Source organism: Amyelois transitella, chromosome 4, assembly GCF_032362555.1.
Source record: "Amyelois transitella isolate CPQ chromosome 4, ilAmyTran1.1, whole genome shotgun sequence".
Taxonomy (NCBI): Eukaryota; Metazoa; Arthropoda; class Insecta; order Lepidoptera; family Pyralidae; genus Amyelois; species Amyelois transitella.
Window position 1 is genome coordinate 8,791,058 of NC_083507.1, and position 16,151 is coordinate 8,807,208.

Consider the following 16,151-nt stretch of genomic DNA (forward strand, 5'->3'; position numbering starts at 1 on the left):
AATAATGTAAGAAAAAGCTAAATGTATGATTTCAGAATGTGACCTTTATAGATTGAAATATTTTTTTGTAATATACATAAAATATATTTTGTGATTTAGGAATGTTACAATTCTGTACATAAATGTATAATCACATACAGACAGATACTAGAGTGATCCTATAAGAGTTCCTTTTTTTATTTTTATTTTTTTTTCATTTTCTCAGTACCCTTAATATTTTTTATTTATTTAATATTTGTTTCTGCAGGTACACAAGAGGTACTAAATCTACATATACAGTTAACTTACTTACATATGCTAACTAGAAGTACACCCGCGGTCCTGACGTCAGGACCGCGGGTGTACCTATTTTATTAAAAATCTTTACATAGAAGGAGGTACACAGATTTTTAGGATAGGTACACTGAGGTACACATCAGGTAGGTTTTTAATCCAAAACAGATATTAAAATCCGTGAGGTACACCCGCCATTCTGACACACATTGTCTATTGAGGGTGTGGTGAGGAATCAAATACCAATCGGGAAAAACCCATTTTTACATTGGGGTAGCTATATGGCTTTTTCTCGTTATGTATAACCGTATATTAATTATATGAAAACTAATTATATGATGCTCATCCATTTATTTATAAAATAATACTTCATTCCCTTGACTGTCTGTTATGGACGTACACGGTCCCAGTACGTAATTAAAAACATGGGCTGCCTTCAAGTGAGTGATTAAAATATTAAGGAAAAAGATATTATCTTTGCATGCAAGCAAAAAAAAAAGGTTTTCCAAAATTGACTGCCATTTTAAACCGGCTATCGAGATAAATAATCGATACCATCGAAAGGGTAATTATTGCAATAAGTCAGGAGAGAGAATATGCATTAAAGCAAATTATGCAACACATTACTTATATCACATTTCGTTTATAGGGAAAACACACAGGCCTTATCTTCAGGAGTGGGGCAAACATGCCAGGTGTGTGGGACGTCGGAGCATCAAAAAGTTTCGAATTAAGCTCTCAGATCATTCAAATAACCGTAACCGTAGATGACGGGAAAAATTAATAAGGTGAAAAAATACGAGATTCATATTTAGCAGTCTTTATTGACAGATCTTACAGTTAAAACAATTTCTTGCATGACTACTGCAAAGAACAATACTGAAATAATAAATATTGGACGCGATGAGGTATACTTAAAGCTAGCACCGTATATTATAATTCTTGAGGCGTAGAAAACAGACTTGGCAGTGTTTTGGTGTCAGGCAGGCTCTATTCTTGGAATCCAAAATTTTGCGTTTATATTTTAATTGATACCTACTGGCGAAAAGTAAGAGATTCCGGAGTCGAGTATATCGAAAGTAATAAATTCGGATTAATAAGCCTCCGATCCTCGCCGTTAATGGTTAGGGCATAGCTATTATTGCTAAGTACGGTCCAGTAACGACAAATATCTTCAAAATTATCGCTGCCTTGCTTTAGAAAATCTTAGTTTATCTACGACTCTTCGATGTATTTTGGTCCTAAACCCGCAAGTTAGGGTTGGTGTATCGCACGTATTTCAATAGGGCATCGTTTTCTTCGCACACGAAGGGCTTCCTGTGGTGGCAGGCTACGTCGTGCCAGTGGACGCCGTCGTTGTAGAAGTTATTCAGTATCGCCACGCAGTGTTCCGCTGCGCCACCTTGGATCAGTTCCTGAAAGAAAGATAAGGTAAATATTTTGTAAAGTAAAAGTTGTTTTTGGATTGAAGTAGGTGCTAGATCTCAATAATTATTACAAAGTCGTAATAGACCTTACTCAAGTAGAAAAGAAAATCATGTTTTAGTGACATGTGTTCACTTATTTGTGAATTCATACAGAATGATTTGAACCTCATTAAGTTCATGCGGATATTGCGGCCAGCTACCACGCGACATGCGACACGAACACCACCGCAAAGGGTTACGTTAATCTACAATGTGTGTGTATATTTCGCGGTCGCGGCGGCGAAAGTGACGCGACTCAAACACCATTGCGACGCAGGCCGAATAAAGATGAGCTTTTGTTCAGGTGCGAGCTGTAGAAAGTCGGGCGCGCCGTGTGCATGCGGGTACGCCCTTCGGCGAATATTTCGCCAGCCTCTAAATATTCCGGGTCGCTTTCCTTTTCATTACGCGACATCCGATGTATGGATGCACCGACGTTGACGAGTTTTACGATATTACCTAACCGTTCGCGGAATCGGCTTCATTGCGTCATGGTGTATGGCCGATTTCGTAATGCTCACATACGCTGCACCATTGTTCTGTCAAGTGCCAAAGATATTAAAAAGGGGGAGTGTCTCACCCGGTTGTCTGGTTGCGGCTTGCCGATGCCTCCGCCTTCCGACCAGTCGTTCTGCTGGCGGTTGGTGGTGGGCGCCAACTTCTGCAGCTCGGCGGTCCAAAACCATCCGTTGATCTCATTTGGTAGCAAGTCGGGACGATTGCATCCCTTGAAATCGCATAGACGACCTGATGTCCAGATGTATTTGACCTAAAATAAAAGAAAGATGATCATTGATAAAATTGAAGTGCGAGCTGAGCGGTAGTAAGTACGATCGTTTGTTAAATAAAAAACATACTAATCAATGCAATATGTAAAAAGCTTAGTGCAAAATTATCTTAAAATGGCCTTTACATAATTAAGTCTTATCTTAATTGCTCGTTGTAGTGGATGACCGGCTTCGGTTAGGATACAATCTTAACGCTAATGTTCTTTGTTAAATAAAAAATGCAAGCCCATTAGCTGGCGAACAAGTGGAAACAATCTGTAGATTCCTATACAATAGCCATGAGATACCGTCAATTTGTCACAATTAGCTGAACAAGCCCTATGTTTTAAAAGGTCTTATATTTGCCTCATTATCATAACAATACGATGCCCATGTAATGGCCAATTTGACCGCAATCGTCTTGGCACAGCCAGTACGGGAACGTACGACACCTGTGCCTTATGGAGAAGCCATAATGTGGCTAACAATAAGAGGAAAGTTTGATCGTGCGACGCTGATTCTCGCGTGGGCAGCGATTAGCAATTTCTCTCCGTTATACTCGGATTATCATAAATAGAGATGATGATGTAAGGAGATTTGGAACAGCATTGTAAGATACTTATGAGATTATAAAAATAACGTTAATAAGGATCGATAATATGGCTGTCTGTCTATAAGCACAAATATGTCAACATATATTTACGATATCATATTTATAATATCTACACCTTTACCTGCTGCTATATTAATTTAAAAATAAATCGGTCTTCTTATAAATCATTCCACAAAGGTGAAAGAAAGTAGTTTAAAGAAATAACAAAAGATAGAGCGTAATTAAAATAACATCGAAGACAACAGATGCAACTTTTTGCTGGAATTCACAAGCTTAGGCAATCCGATACAGCAGTAGCAAAACATCGCGTTCCTCAGGAAATAGTAGTGAAACTGTGGAAAATCATTAGGCATTCTATTCTGGCGTGGAGCACCAGACTGACGAATTTTAATCACATATCAGTTACAGCAATGCCAAAACAATAGCATTCGTAGTAGGTTACGAAAACAACCGTGTTAAGAATTTGACAAGGGTACCTATCGTTAAAAGAAAACGCTTTCTATTTCAACTAACTAGATTTTTTTGTTTTCACGTCATGGTCACGATGGTCCTGTATTGTTTGTGGAATTTTTTACTTTACTTAAGCATAGCCGGGTCAAGGCAGTGATGCGATTGACGCTTATTTGTAAATAGCCTTTAGTGCCTCTATGAACGATTACGAGGTCTAACACGCCGTGTAGAAGAATACCTAGCGGCTAGATGTATACTGCTTAGGTAAATATTTTGCTATTCATCAGTAGTGAATTATTGCTCACATGCTAAGTAATTAGGCATTCAAATAATATTGGAGATTGCATGTTTTAGGAACTTTAAATTGCAGTAGTCCAAAGACTTTACGAAAATTATGTCTTACGGTGTAAAGTGATCGATTATGTGATCGACTGACCTTTTTTGGCAAGACAAATAAGGAGACGGGCTATGAATCTCATCAATATATTCCTCCCTTATCTGCGTTAACTAATGACTATTCCTTTGAATCTTTTTATCTTTGTAGAATTTTGGTAGATAATTTAAGTTTGAGTGCCGATTGGGTCCTCACCTTATCCTGAACTATTCTGGCCTTGACCCACTCATTTTCGTCGCTGGTCTCCAAAGACACCAGGTCCATGCAGCGCTGCCGGCAGTAGTTCCTCGCACTAAGCCAGTCCTCTTCCACACCTCGTAAAGCAGGATCTCGCCATGAGAAGAAGTAGCCTTTGTCTGAATGGAAAACATACCATGTTAATTTTTAGATGCGTTAAATTTCTTTATAAGTAATCTCGTAAGTCGAAGTAAACTTCCTCCATTGACGGTATCAATAACAAAAGTTGGCATACGATGGTGATATATGAGATTTTCTTTTTTATTTATGTATTTGCGACATTCTAAATAGTACTAGTTCGTAGTTACCAATTTTTATTAAACACTTAACTCTAGAAATGTATTATTACGCGATGCCAACTACCTATGCAAATTCAATTAGCATTCTGTATTCAATTCACTGCTATTTCTGGGAATAGTGCAAAACTTGTAGATGGGTTTACAAGCTAAAAACCAAAGAGCGGGCCTAATTAATAAGATTTTTCTCAACTTTATTTAAATTCACTGTTATCAACACCTAGTACTTATTTGTCAGCTACGATAGTTCATGTATCTAAGAGCGGGCAGGTAAGTGAAATCAAAGCATGGGAATGAAATGAAAGCGATGAATAGCTTTCATGATTGTTATTGATAGAACCGTCAATGAAATCGTAAAAACGTTGTTGTTGGGAAAACGGTAAATAGCTATTTATATGTTTAAGTTAGAGCAATATTAAACTGTGTATTCAATATTTTAATTATTCTCCTTCCTGAAAAATCTGGATCTTGGTAGAGTTTTTGTGCAACGTAACCAATTCTTATGAGTATATTACCAGTATGTATTATTACCAGTAATAAATAATAAAAAAAATTAATCGATACATATACAGGTGATGAATTTTCACGGATCGTCGTTATTTATAATTTGGTCGTAGTTCACATTATTTTATATAATTAGGATACTTAAATATACTTTAACAAAATGTACGTACGCCCGAACAGGGACTTGAACCCTGGACCCTTGGATTAAAAGTCCAATGCTCTACCGACTGAGCTATCCGGGCCGTATCGGAGCCGACCAAATTTTTATACTGTTACGATGAGGCAGAATGAATCGCTGTTAGTGAGTCATTCAAGTGAAAATAACTCGCACGGACAAAAAAGTCTTGAAAAAAAATCTTTTGTCAATTAACTACATTTGGTGTAGAAGTGTGAATAGGGTGATGCATGTTTTGGTAGATTAGACGTATTACTACGTTAAATTGATTTAAAATGACTTTGCATATCGTTGTGAATAATCACTTTACAAGTTTCAATGTACTTACCGACTTACTTAATTATAAACTTAAATCCAGAAAAAACGGAAGTAGGTATTTTTATGTTTTTACATAGTTACAAGTACATCTGTGTTAGGTCGTCAATTAAGTAGGTATTAGTTCCACAAATTTACAAACTAAGGAATGTTGATTACGTAGGTACCCGATCTTATCAAAGCTATGTTAGGGAACGACCCATTTCCTCTCGGCACAGAACAGGTTAGAATCTTATCGCGAGAGAGACCGCGCCGATAAGCAAGTTTTTACACTTATTTACATAAATGACTTTATTTGACGTGATATTTGGCGGCAACGTTCACTCTGAGTCTAGTCTTAAGTTAGGAATCAAACTTAAGACTAGACTCAGAGTGAACGAGCTTTTGTAATATGTGTTTGTTTTAAAATTGAGTAAGTAACTAGGTAGATTAGATATCGTCAAGTTGAAGCTTGGCCTTAATTCTTTATAATTTAAAACACACACATTGAATAAATTTTTATTATTAATATTTTAAAGAAAAATCCCATGCCTGTTGACGGTTGAAACTACTACCTACGTAGGTACCGTTTTGAAAACCTTGACTTTATGACAATGCAATTTTCGTTTGTTGAATAAAATTGCGTTTAACCATTTAATGTCTGCAACATCTTTTGAAAATATAACAATAAAATTAAGGAAAATCGTTATTTTAAATAGTTTCTACAGATACGTATTTATTTTAGAGTTTAGTTGCTGGTGCTGAGTTTAAAGGGTTTAGGTAGAGTCGTATAAGTATTATCTAGAAATCTTAGCAAAACCAGCCTATTTGAACATGGCAAATCGTGCTTACATTTTTGTCTGACATTTTGGTAGTTTCTTGATTAATTAACTGACATATACCTACTAAGTAGTTGTCAAAAAATCAGTGGGTGTGTAATAGATTTGTAAATAACAAATGACATTCAGCTAAATCCGTTGATAATTACCTACAGTTTTCAATCAACTTTGATTGACTAAATTTTGAGAAATTAAGTCAAGAACTCACTGTCAGCATATCTCTCATGGATGACTCTCTGCACGCATTGCGAAGGTACCGGGGGCTCCAGGATGCGTCCGTTGGGGAACTGCGCTTGCGCCGCTGCGACGCACGCTAACACCACCACTGTGTATATACTGTTCATCTGTAACAATATATTCACTTAAAATATAATATGATCAATTTGGTTTATTGTTAACTTTTGTACAGTTGTAGCATGTTCCTGAATATTTCAACACTTAAAACAAGTACTTATAAGTTGTACCTAAGTGCTTTGCAAACAATAATTTCGATGTGATACAAACAATATACACACAAAGTTTCGTAAATTAAACCTCCCCTTATGCTAATGTAATTTAAAAGATAATGTTAAAGCTTATTTGAAAAGGCATCAGACATTTTTCTTTTATTTTTGCCAATTTTTGAATTTATGGCACTGTCACAATGTTGCAGAAGGCTTTATTTAAAAACTTTATTGTGGTTTTCTTCCTTCGAGAATTAAAGAACCTGTTTTAAAAATTGTTAACATAATATAACGTTCTCACTGCCGATCCTAAAAGGAAAATATTTCGCGAAAACTACCTACCAGCGCCATAGCGTCAACTGGCAGTTTGCCACACGAAAACAACACCGAATCCTAAAGATTACTAAGAAGGTAGGTTTTGACTATTATAGAGAACCTAGCTTTTAGCGATTCCTTTGTATTATAGAGTCATTGCATAGTAAACCACTGCAAATATAGATATATTTATACCTAGGTCACCTTATATTTTTGTAGTTAAAATAGTGCGTTGATTTTTAACCCGTATGGAGTGAGAACAAACTTATCGTTTAGGCACTGTACAAATTTACACTTGGGTAGTATGGAATGGTAGAGTTATTGTTTACAAATAAACTTTCCCTGGAATTATGTTTATGGGACCGGTTGAGGGCTTTAGAAAGCGACCTTGCCCTGGGCCGGGGTCATTCCTCTCACGACCTCCGTGACTGGATCCCGCTCTTTCCCTAGTTTGATGAAAAACTTATCATTTTTATGATTATGCCGGTCGCCTTTGATATGGCTCTTGAAAGTATCCTTTTAGCATAAAAGTACTTAAGTTGCTTTTATAAAACTTAAGATCTTTCAGCCATTCTTTTAAATTTCCATTTTCACAATCAATAAGATTATTATTACACTGCTGGTCACATGCATCACCTTTTTGGCTGGCAGTTAAACAAAACAACTTTTACATCGACATTAAAATGTCTTTTAAATAACCATAGTAAACAAATATTAAAAATACATACATACTTAAAACACGCCTTTTTTCCGGAGGGGCAGGCAGAGTATTTGATATTAAAAATGTAAAATTTAATAATTAGATTATTATAAAAAGTAAGGTCATCGAATTCCGACTTAACCGGTTATTAATATAAAGTAACGCGTTATGTCTAAAAGTTTAATAATAAAAAGCCGCTCAATAACGGTTTTCATGTAAATTATTGATTCGTGATAAAACTAGCTAAGCACTGGTTTCTTGTAAGTTTGGAATTTTCCACAATATGTTTAATTTAATTATTATATTACATTTAATAATTCGGTAAAAATGATTAGGTAGAAACCAAAACGAAACTAAAATTTGGTTTATAGTTTTCGGAAGCCAAAAAATACTTAAAAATATATTTTCTGAAAAGTAAGCTTATATATATATATATCGTAATAATTAGGTTGATATTAATTTTCAAGAATTTCTTCGATGAGGTTGTATTAAAAGATATTGAACTTACCGTTCAGCGTGCTTGTTCTCTCTGATGCCGTCACAAACTGATGCGCGTACGCGCTGCGACCGTTTTATATGGAGGAAACAAGCCCCTATTATAGATAGCCTACAGCACCCTTGCGGGGTAGCTCCTAGGTTTTACAAATATATCTACCAGGAAATTATAGCAGAAACTACTCATTGACAAAACTATGTTTTCAATATTATTGAAAACATAAGATAATATGATTATAAGTAGTTCGTTTCTTGAACTTTGCGTTGAAATAACGACACCCACGTCCGGGTTTATCTTATCTACGCTGAAAACTAAACAGAAAGTCACAAAATCTGTATTTCGGCTATACTTTCTCTTGTTATTAAATAAAAACCTTAATTATTATTAAATATATTCAATAGGTCCCTAAAGTCTTTTCGAATCCGACTATCTCGTAAAGGGATAAAATTTTCGAAGTCGTGATTAGTTTGTGTAAGTAAGTATGTAGTCTTTTTAAATAAAGCAGCCAAAACACTTAGTTACCAAATAAGAAGGAAATAAACACACAGAGCACTATTGAGACAGACGTAAGTAAGTAAATTAAATTTGAAGAATTTTCAACAAGTAGAAATTATCTTTATGTCGTGTGTGTGGTACTTTAGAATAGGACCACTCCTTATTTGTATTCGGCTTTTCTATGGCGTGTAAGGTAAAAAGACTTTTCGCATAGCAACAAGCATAATCCCCGCTGCGATATGTTCTCGTGTAACCAGGGTCGCCTTCAGAAAAATCAGAGTCGCGGAAAAGATCAGACAAATCGAATCGCTTTGTGACTGAACCATAACTGGAGTGTGGTCGTGATGAACCCCGTGCCCCATTTGTAAGACTTTATCGGGAGGATGATATCCAGTAGGATGATAAATATGGTGAAATTGTCTAATGCTCCTCGTTTTAATTCCGATTTTCTTTCCCGAGTCGACCATTATTACTTATTATAGTAATTTTCTTGTTGTAAGCTAAAAGGCAAGACAGTAACTGGCAGTTACGTTTTTACAGATTTCTCAGAATTTATGTTATAACTGAAAAGGTCAAGAATTCGCTTATTTATAGCTTACAGAGATTAAAAGTGACAGGTTGCTAGCCCATCGCCTACAAGAGGAATCCTAAGTTTTTAAGCCTATCCCTTAGTCGTTAAAATGCGTACCTAACAGTGATTTTTATAACATATGCATTCTTAAATAGACCATGTACTTACGCCATGGACCCTGGATCCCTAACGATAGCGGCCAAAAATGCAACGGGTAACAAACATACCCGAAAATTAAACAATTTGTCAGTGTAAATAAAATAAATGTTCTGGTCAGTTTGTCATATTTATGAGATGCGACCTCTTTACGACGAAATTTCTCTCGTATGTGTCGCGTGGTATTTGCCGTGTGTTTTACGTCATGTCCGTCCGTACGTAGGTACCTACTAAAGCGTAAAATCAAAATTTAGTAGTAAGTACATTACATACCGATGACACATTAGTCTATCTCATTATCCGTGCATAAACAAATATTAAATAAAGATTAATATTTACTAAACTAATGACGATGAGAGCCGACCAAAAATAAAACGGAATAGGGCTAGGCCAAGGGTTAGGCTATGCAAAGAGAATCTTAATGGCTTCCAAGATTACAGACTTAGAAAATCAACTTAAAATTATTGTTACTAAGGCGGATAAGATCTGAAGATTTAAATGTAAATAAAGTTAATAATTAAGTACATATTGACCTATTGATACGTTCAAATATTAGTCATGTTAATCGATGAGCAGGAATAAATATTTATTGATAAGTAGGTATAATTAATCCAATGATTTGCAAATTTAACCTTGAAAAGACTAAGGTCTTCTGCAATTGTTTTGAAGTACAAACAGGTACTGTAGTTTCGATGTAAGCTAAACCCAAATGAGGTCAAAGAACATTTATATTTTTTTAATGCCTAACATATCACTAACTACACTTTAACAAAGTAGGTACATAATTCAATGCGTCTTCTCTCATATGATATTTCATGTCGTACTCGTACCTAATAACCAACCCAATAAAGATCGCAGGACGCTGAGGCGAAGATTTCCTACTGCCACCGTGTATACCTAAATATATTTTTTAATTACATTTATATAATTTTGACAACCAGCCGTCGCTCTAATGAAAACGACGAGGGGTAAAAAGTCATGTAATCCTGCACATTTATGAAACTGGATGTGTTTCTCTTGTATGGTTGCTAAGGCAAGAGAGATCATGGTCACAAGTGGCTCAGGCTCTTTTCCAGAGAGGCGAGGACACAACAAGGACTAACGCCAGGGTTTTAGATGCATTAGAATTATGTAGCAATAACTATGGTCGCCACGGTACATGTATTATGTAGGTATGGCAAAATTACGACGGTACTTAGTGAAATTATATCATAATCATAAAAGCTTCATTTTATTTGGTGAAAATGACCTACGTGCCTAAACGTAATCGTTACCGCGGTGATGTAATTTATTCGAGATTTTTTTGTTTAAGCTCTCGACTGGTTTTGCCGTACCTACCGACGTTAAACATACATAATGCTGTACAAATATGAACATAATAATTGGCCGAAACATAAATATACAGCGTATGCCGGTTTTTAATGCAAATCTTTTATAATCTTATACGCTCTATTTATTATTTTAAATGTCTTAGCCTTAGTTATATGCATTTGATACTGCGGTGTTATTTATTTACAAATTTTATTATCTCCTATAAAATGTCTGATGGTGTATTCGAATGAATTCACATTTGATATTTTAGTTGCAATGTTTCTATACATTCAATATGTATTGTCAGTCTGACATTGTTCATTAAGATAAGTGACAAAATTCCCTTCTAACTAAAAACATAAGCGCGAATAGGTTCAATTAACATTATCACTCTTTTTAGTAGAAGGTTAAAGTAGTAAAGAGTTTAGAGTTTATCAATGAGTGTAAAATTTGGCATCTATCTCTTTCATTTCAATTAAAATTTTGCAACTGTCTTTTTCTATTATTACAAGAGATTTGAATCGGTACATATCGAAAAATTGTTATCGACTTTATTCATTGAGTGTACACTGTGGCATGCCTTTGGCGTCGTCGTTAGAACACAACGTTCCATTGAATTCGACACTTCATAAGTACTACCAACTTTATTTTCATTCATGTGTCAATGTCAAACTTTGACTATTATTATATGAATGAAAATAGCAATACTGACGTAAAATTTCACAATAACATCAGATTAGTGATTACAAATTATTTTACTTTATTGATAAAACAGCCATGAATAATCTCAATATGTTTTGTTGTTTGAAGGGCTGTATCAATGGATTTAGCCTGACACCTAGTGTACCTATCCGTATCAAAGAAAATCCAGTGCAGCTGGATACCTTGCATATGGGTAATGTGATTTATTGATTTATTCTTTAAAACAGTTTCCTCATCTCTTTTTTTGTGTGCCCTGTATTCAAAATGTTATTTTTGAACAAGCAATTAGTTCTGAATAAAAAATTCAACCTAGATATTCTTTTGCACTAAACTATGCATGTTTACACATCTGTTGAGCTACATAAACAGAACTTTTCATTATTGTCAAAAAGCGCTAACCTCACATGTGACCTCAAAGCTTTACAAATCAAAACTTCTTTTATAAGCTTTAAGTTACTGTGATGATTTAAAACAAGTCTCTGAATTTAATTTGAATAGGTCATGAAGTAGTGGTGGTGAAAGGAGGTCAAAGAGTGTGCGGGTCTGGTTGTGCGCTTGGGAATGCTCCTCTAGTCCAGAACAAATCATACTTTGAAGTGAAGCTACAACAGGGAGGTGTATGGGCCGTGGGGCTAGCTACAAGAGACACAGATGTTAGCAAAGTTCATGGTAAGTACTCACCAATATATAAATTTCACACAATTTTACATTAATCATGTTTTCATACTTTCTGGGGTACGCAGAGCCAATAGACCTAAGACTTGAAAGACATGTTTAGCTTATGATAAAAAAGGAAAGAAGTACTGAACTAAATGTATGTTTCGCATAAAATTTTAATTGACTCATGGTTGAAGAAGTTCCAAAATTAATATTCAGTAGCAGTATAGCAAGAATGGGTCATTGCTAGCACCTTAGCCGTGTTGTGTTGTCTGTAGGCCATATGATTCATAACAAGTGACATAATGTATATCTTTATACAGCTGCTTATTTGCAACACAATCCTTTTAAACCTTCGGGGAAATTGACACAGTCACCATTTGTGTAGAAGTTTTCCCAACTCAGAATTTAGAAGGTCGAAAATGAAATATTTAAATATCATGCTTATATAACAATCCAATTACAATCAAAGTTCCAAAAAACTCAAATAAAAATGTGGATGCCATGGCCCCAAGGATAGCTGTGGAAGGTGCTTCTGAAAAACTCACAGATGAGAAAATGAGAATTTAAATGTTGATTCACTATGAATTTGAATGATCATACCAAACAACATGTGCTTTTTTATTTTATATTTCTGTTGAAAATATGGAAAGGTGTAGTCCTATGCATCCCTCTGGGAAAGCTTTAAGAGTTTATGTATATTTTCTGATTTTAGTAATATCAAAAACTTCAGCTATCAAATATTATACATAATCTCTGGGCCAGTACAGAATAAAATTACTTGGATGCCTTGATGTTGTTAAGATTACAGGAGTAACTGATTGACACTTATCATCCTTGCAGTTCACTTGCAGTTAACGATGGCACCTTATTAGATAAAAATAAAAAACTAAAATAAAACTATCTCAAAGCATTACTAAACCTTCCTAATACTTTTTCAAGGTGGTGTTGACAAAGAGTCATGGTGCTTAAACAGTGACGGTACTGTGCGACATGCAAATGTTGAGCTTTACCACCTCACACCAGCCCCGAGGGAATCTCCCACTGCAGATCTGTTAGTGTCCACGGGTTCTCCTATCCATGTGGAGAGTGAGAGGCCAGAGAGTGACAGTGTGAACACAGCAGCCATAATGCCAGTGGAAGGAGACACCATTGGAGTGGCCTATGACCATGTGGAACTGAATTTCTTTCTTAATGGAAAAAATATGGAGATACCCGTCAGAAATGTAAGGGGCACAGTTTATCCAGCGTTATATGGTAAGATATAAAATAAAATAGAGTCATCTGCCATCACATATGTTAAATATCCACTGAAATATTTTCATACAATATTTAATATCTACATAAAAATTTGGGACTATTAATATACATATATTATCTAATTTGGGAATACAAGCTGTAATTTAAAGTTGAATATTTTTTTATATGGTATTAATTTGTTTCAAAACCATGACTTTTTTAAATTGCAGTTGACGACGGCGCCATCTTAGATATAAACTTGGACAATTTCTTGTACCCACCTCCGAGCGGCTATGAGAAGATAATGGTGGAGCAATCTCTTCTCTAACAGAAACCTAATTTACGCGTTAGTGTGGATCTGCTCAGTGAGAGACAGTGTGATGGAGCTCTGTGAATTGTAGCATTTGTGAAGAGACTGCTTAAAATAAGTGTATGTAAGTTGAATTTGTATTGGAGGTGTTTTTGAAACATGCTAGTAATATGGTCTTTTAAAGCATGATGCTAGTTATAGTAGTTGCTTATATTGTCTTGATTAGTTTCCTCATATCAGAATAGAAGGCTATCAGATAGCGACTTAGGGAATAAAGCTTTCCTATATTGAACTATGTCAATGTACTATGGACCAGCTGGGTTACGTTCGTACATGGAGCATTCCATTCATCACATCTCAGGAAACCTGCTTCCTTGCAGAAGCAGAGCTTCGTGCTGCTGCCAGCCATGGACTTTTTCCCGGGAATTCAAACGACATGTTATTTGCGCTGTAATACATACATATAATAACGTCTTTATCCCTTACGTGGTAGACAGAGCCAACACGTAAAGGGCCATGTTCAAGGGAATTGAGATTCAAATATTGAAAGGCTGCTAAGCCTGTATTACATTTCAATTTTTTTTGTTAGATATATTGTGAACTGAAATTCTTCTTACGACACTTCAAAGAGAGATAGATAGTTATTGGATATCAAAGTATGTAAATCAAAAGAAAATAATGTTACTAGCATGTTTCCGTGTACGTCAAAGTAATCATATCATCTGCTAGCCATATGGCTCAATGTCGTGGACTTGTGGCCTATCTTGTGGAATCTATTGCAATGTATTAAAAATTGAGCTAAACGAGCTGTCTTACATGTATAATATAACAGTATTATATTTTCTGTAATATATACCAAGTGAATTATAGTTATAAATGATATGACGCGAATGATAGGAAAGCTTTCTTTGCTTTGGTTGGTCTGAGAGTAAAAAATTGTTTATTTTTTAAAAGGTTTGACAACGTGAGTGTGGCTGATTTAAGAATTTAAAAAGAGAGAGTGTGATATATGTATATGCCTATTTGCCTAAAACTTAATCGATACTTTGCTTAAAAATTTTGTGTAAGTCAATCGTAGTAGGTATTCGGCGTTTGATTGTGTTTTATTGAAATAACTAATTAACATTATAGTCTTTTTTCAACAAACTACAGCATCCGACCCGTACATTCAAATTAAAATTACAAAACAATAATTTCTTTGCATATACATAGATACTGCATAAACCAAAACAGGCTAAATATGTCATGACAAAGATTCCCTATTGCAGAATATGCGGACCACCATCTATTTTGTAATAACAAGTAGAACTTAGTAATAAACAAAAAAAATATTGGGTTTTTTGTTAGTCAAATTTAACATTTCCAAATTCTTACGGCAATTGAGACTGGAATAGGAAGGGTAATTTGTGATCTAAGTTATTATGGGTATATTATGAATATTCTTCTATTTATGCATCTTATTACTAGTGAAAGGTACTAAGTACTGCCAATATACTTGACTATACTACGCCTTTGGCTTATATTCACGAAGGGGTCAAGTCGATGGGGGTTTCTGTACATAAAATGAGATCTCTGATTGTAGTTTTTCGCATTAAGTTATATTATAAATTCTGGTTATGATAAAATGTGTGTACAATTTTCGCGGAATAAAACTGTCTTTTTTAATGTCTATATTGACTATGTAGGTATTTTAGGTATGTAAAACACTTGTATATTTCTATATATTGTTTGATGGCCGTATGCATAGATGTTATGTCTTACTACATGTGTAAGCAACAACCTATAATCTTTTTACTTTACCGACTACAAGAAAGGAGGAGTTCTCAATTCGAACGTATTTTTTTTTCAAACAAAAAAGGCGGCAATCAGACTATAGTCTAGCTAGTCTTTTTCCGTTAAACATTTTCTACCGATAAAAGTAACTACCTACTAAGAATATTTTGGTTAAATTTGGCAAACACAGATGTTAATCAAAAGAAGTTTAAAAGATTTTTACTTTTGATTTGTACATACATCACGCTTAAAAATAATTATCTTTATTTTTTGTAACATACATTCGTAAGATCTGTAAATTTTTTATTGTATTTATTATCAAATTTTGTTTGTTTAATAAAGGCGGATATTTTTGTATACTTTAAAATCTTATAAATTTCAACTGAAGATGTAGGCAGTCTTTTGATCTAAAAATCTGGTTTAAGTGCATCAAAACTGCTTTTAACAACCTTAGATAGTGTTAATTATGAAAAAATAATATCAATGATTTACCTACATACCTTCGCAACAAAACAAAATGTACAATAGTAAGGGTGTTACAGATTTATTACAATATTCAACGTATGTTTAATATTACTTCTCTAAATGTAGAACAATCAAATCATATTCATGACCACTGTAACATGTTAATAAAATTTATTAATGCCGACTAAAAGTAATAAAATATTGTATTAA

At 34.7% G+C, this 16,151-nt stretch overlaps 2 protein-coding genes and 1 non-coding gene across 3 annotated transcripts; 1 reads left to right on the top strand and 2 right to left on the bottom strand.

The window, feature by feature from the left end:
- Positions 1-1,077: 1,077 nt before the first annotated feature.
- On the bottom strand, positions 1,078-8,432 carry LOC106136943 (uncharacterized). Its single transcript, XM_013337632.2, has 5 exons — positions 8,275-8,432; positions 6,517-6,652; positions 4,159-4,319; positions 2,320-2,508; positions 1,078-1,688 (listed from the first exon to the last, which is right to left on the bottom strand). The coding sequence occupies exons 2-5, from the start codon at positions 6,650-6,652 to the stop codon at positions 1,515-1,517; spliced, it is 660 nt and encodes a 219-aa protein (XP_013193086.1). The 5' UTR covers positions 8,275-8,432; the 3' UTR covers positions 1,078-1,514.
- Positions 5,170-5,242, bottom strand: Trnak-uuu (transfer RNA lysine (anticodon UUU)). Its single transcript has one exon. It is a non-coding gene; the product is annotated as a tRNA-Lys (tRNA).
- Positions 8,433-11,497: 3,065 nt separating the features above from the next.
- LOC106136942 (SPRY domain-containing protein 7) lies at positions 11,498-16,151 on the top strand. The gene is made up of 4 exons (XM_013337631.2): positions 11,498-11,690; positions 11,996-12,166; positions 13,097-13,411; positions 13,624-16,151. The coding sequence occupies exons 1-4, from the start codon at positions 11,573-11,575 to the stop codon at positions 13,719-13,721; spliced, it is 702 nt and encodes a 233-aa protein (XP_013193085.1). The 5' UTR covers positions 11,498-11,572; the 3' UTR covers positions 13,722-16,151.

What these genes read in the sequence shown, in the direction of transcription:
- LOC106136943 (XM_013337632.2), bottom strand. Translation starts at nt 6,652, where the DNA reads ATGAACAGTATATACACAGTGGTGGTGTTAGCGTGCGTCGCAGCGGCG. An exon ending in CCATGAGAGATATGCTGACA is followed by an intron (nt 4,320 to 6,516) that starts GTGAGTTCTTGA and finishes TTTTCCATTCAG; the next exon opens with ACAAAGGCTACTTCTTCTCA. An exon ending in AGCCGCAACCAGACAACCGG is followed by an intron (nt 1,689 to 2,319) that starts GTGAGACACTCC and finishes TCTTTCTTTCAG; the next exon opens with GAACTGATCCAAGGTGGCGC.
- LOC106136942 (XM_013337631.2), top strand. Translation starts at nt 11,573, where the DNA reads ATGAATAATCTCAATATGTTTTGTTGTTTGAAGGGCTGTATCAATGGA. An exon ending in GCTGGATACCTTGCATATGG is followed by an intron (nt 11,691 to 11,995) that starts GTAATGTGATTT and finishes TAATTTGAATAG; the next exon opens with GTCATGAAGTAGTGGTGGTG. An exon ending in AGATGTTAGCAAAGTTCATG is followed by an intron (nt 12,167 to 13,096) that starts GTAAGTACTCAC and finishes TACTTTTTCAAG; the next exon opens with GTGGTGTTGACAAAGAGTCA.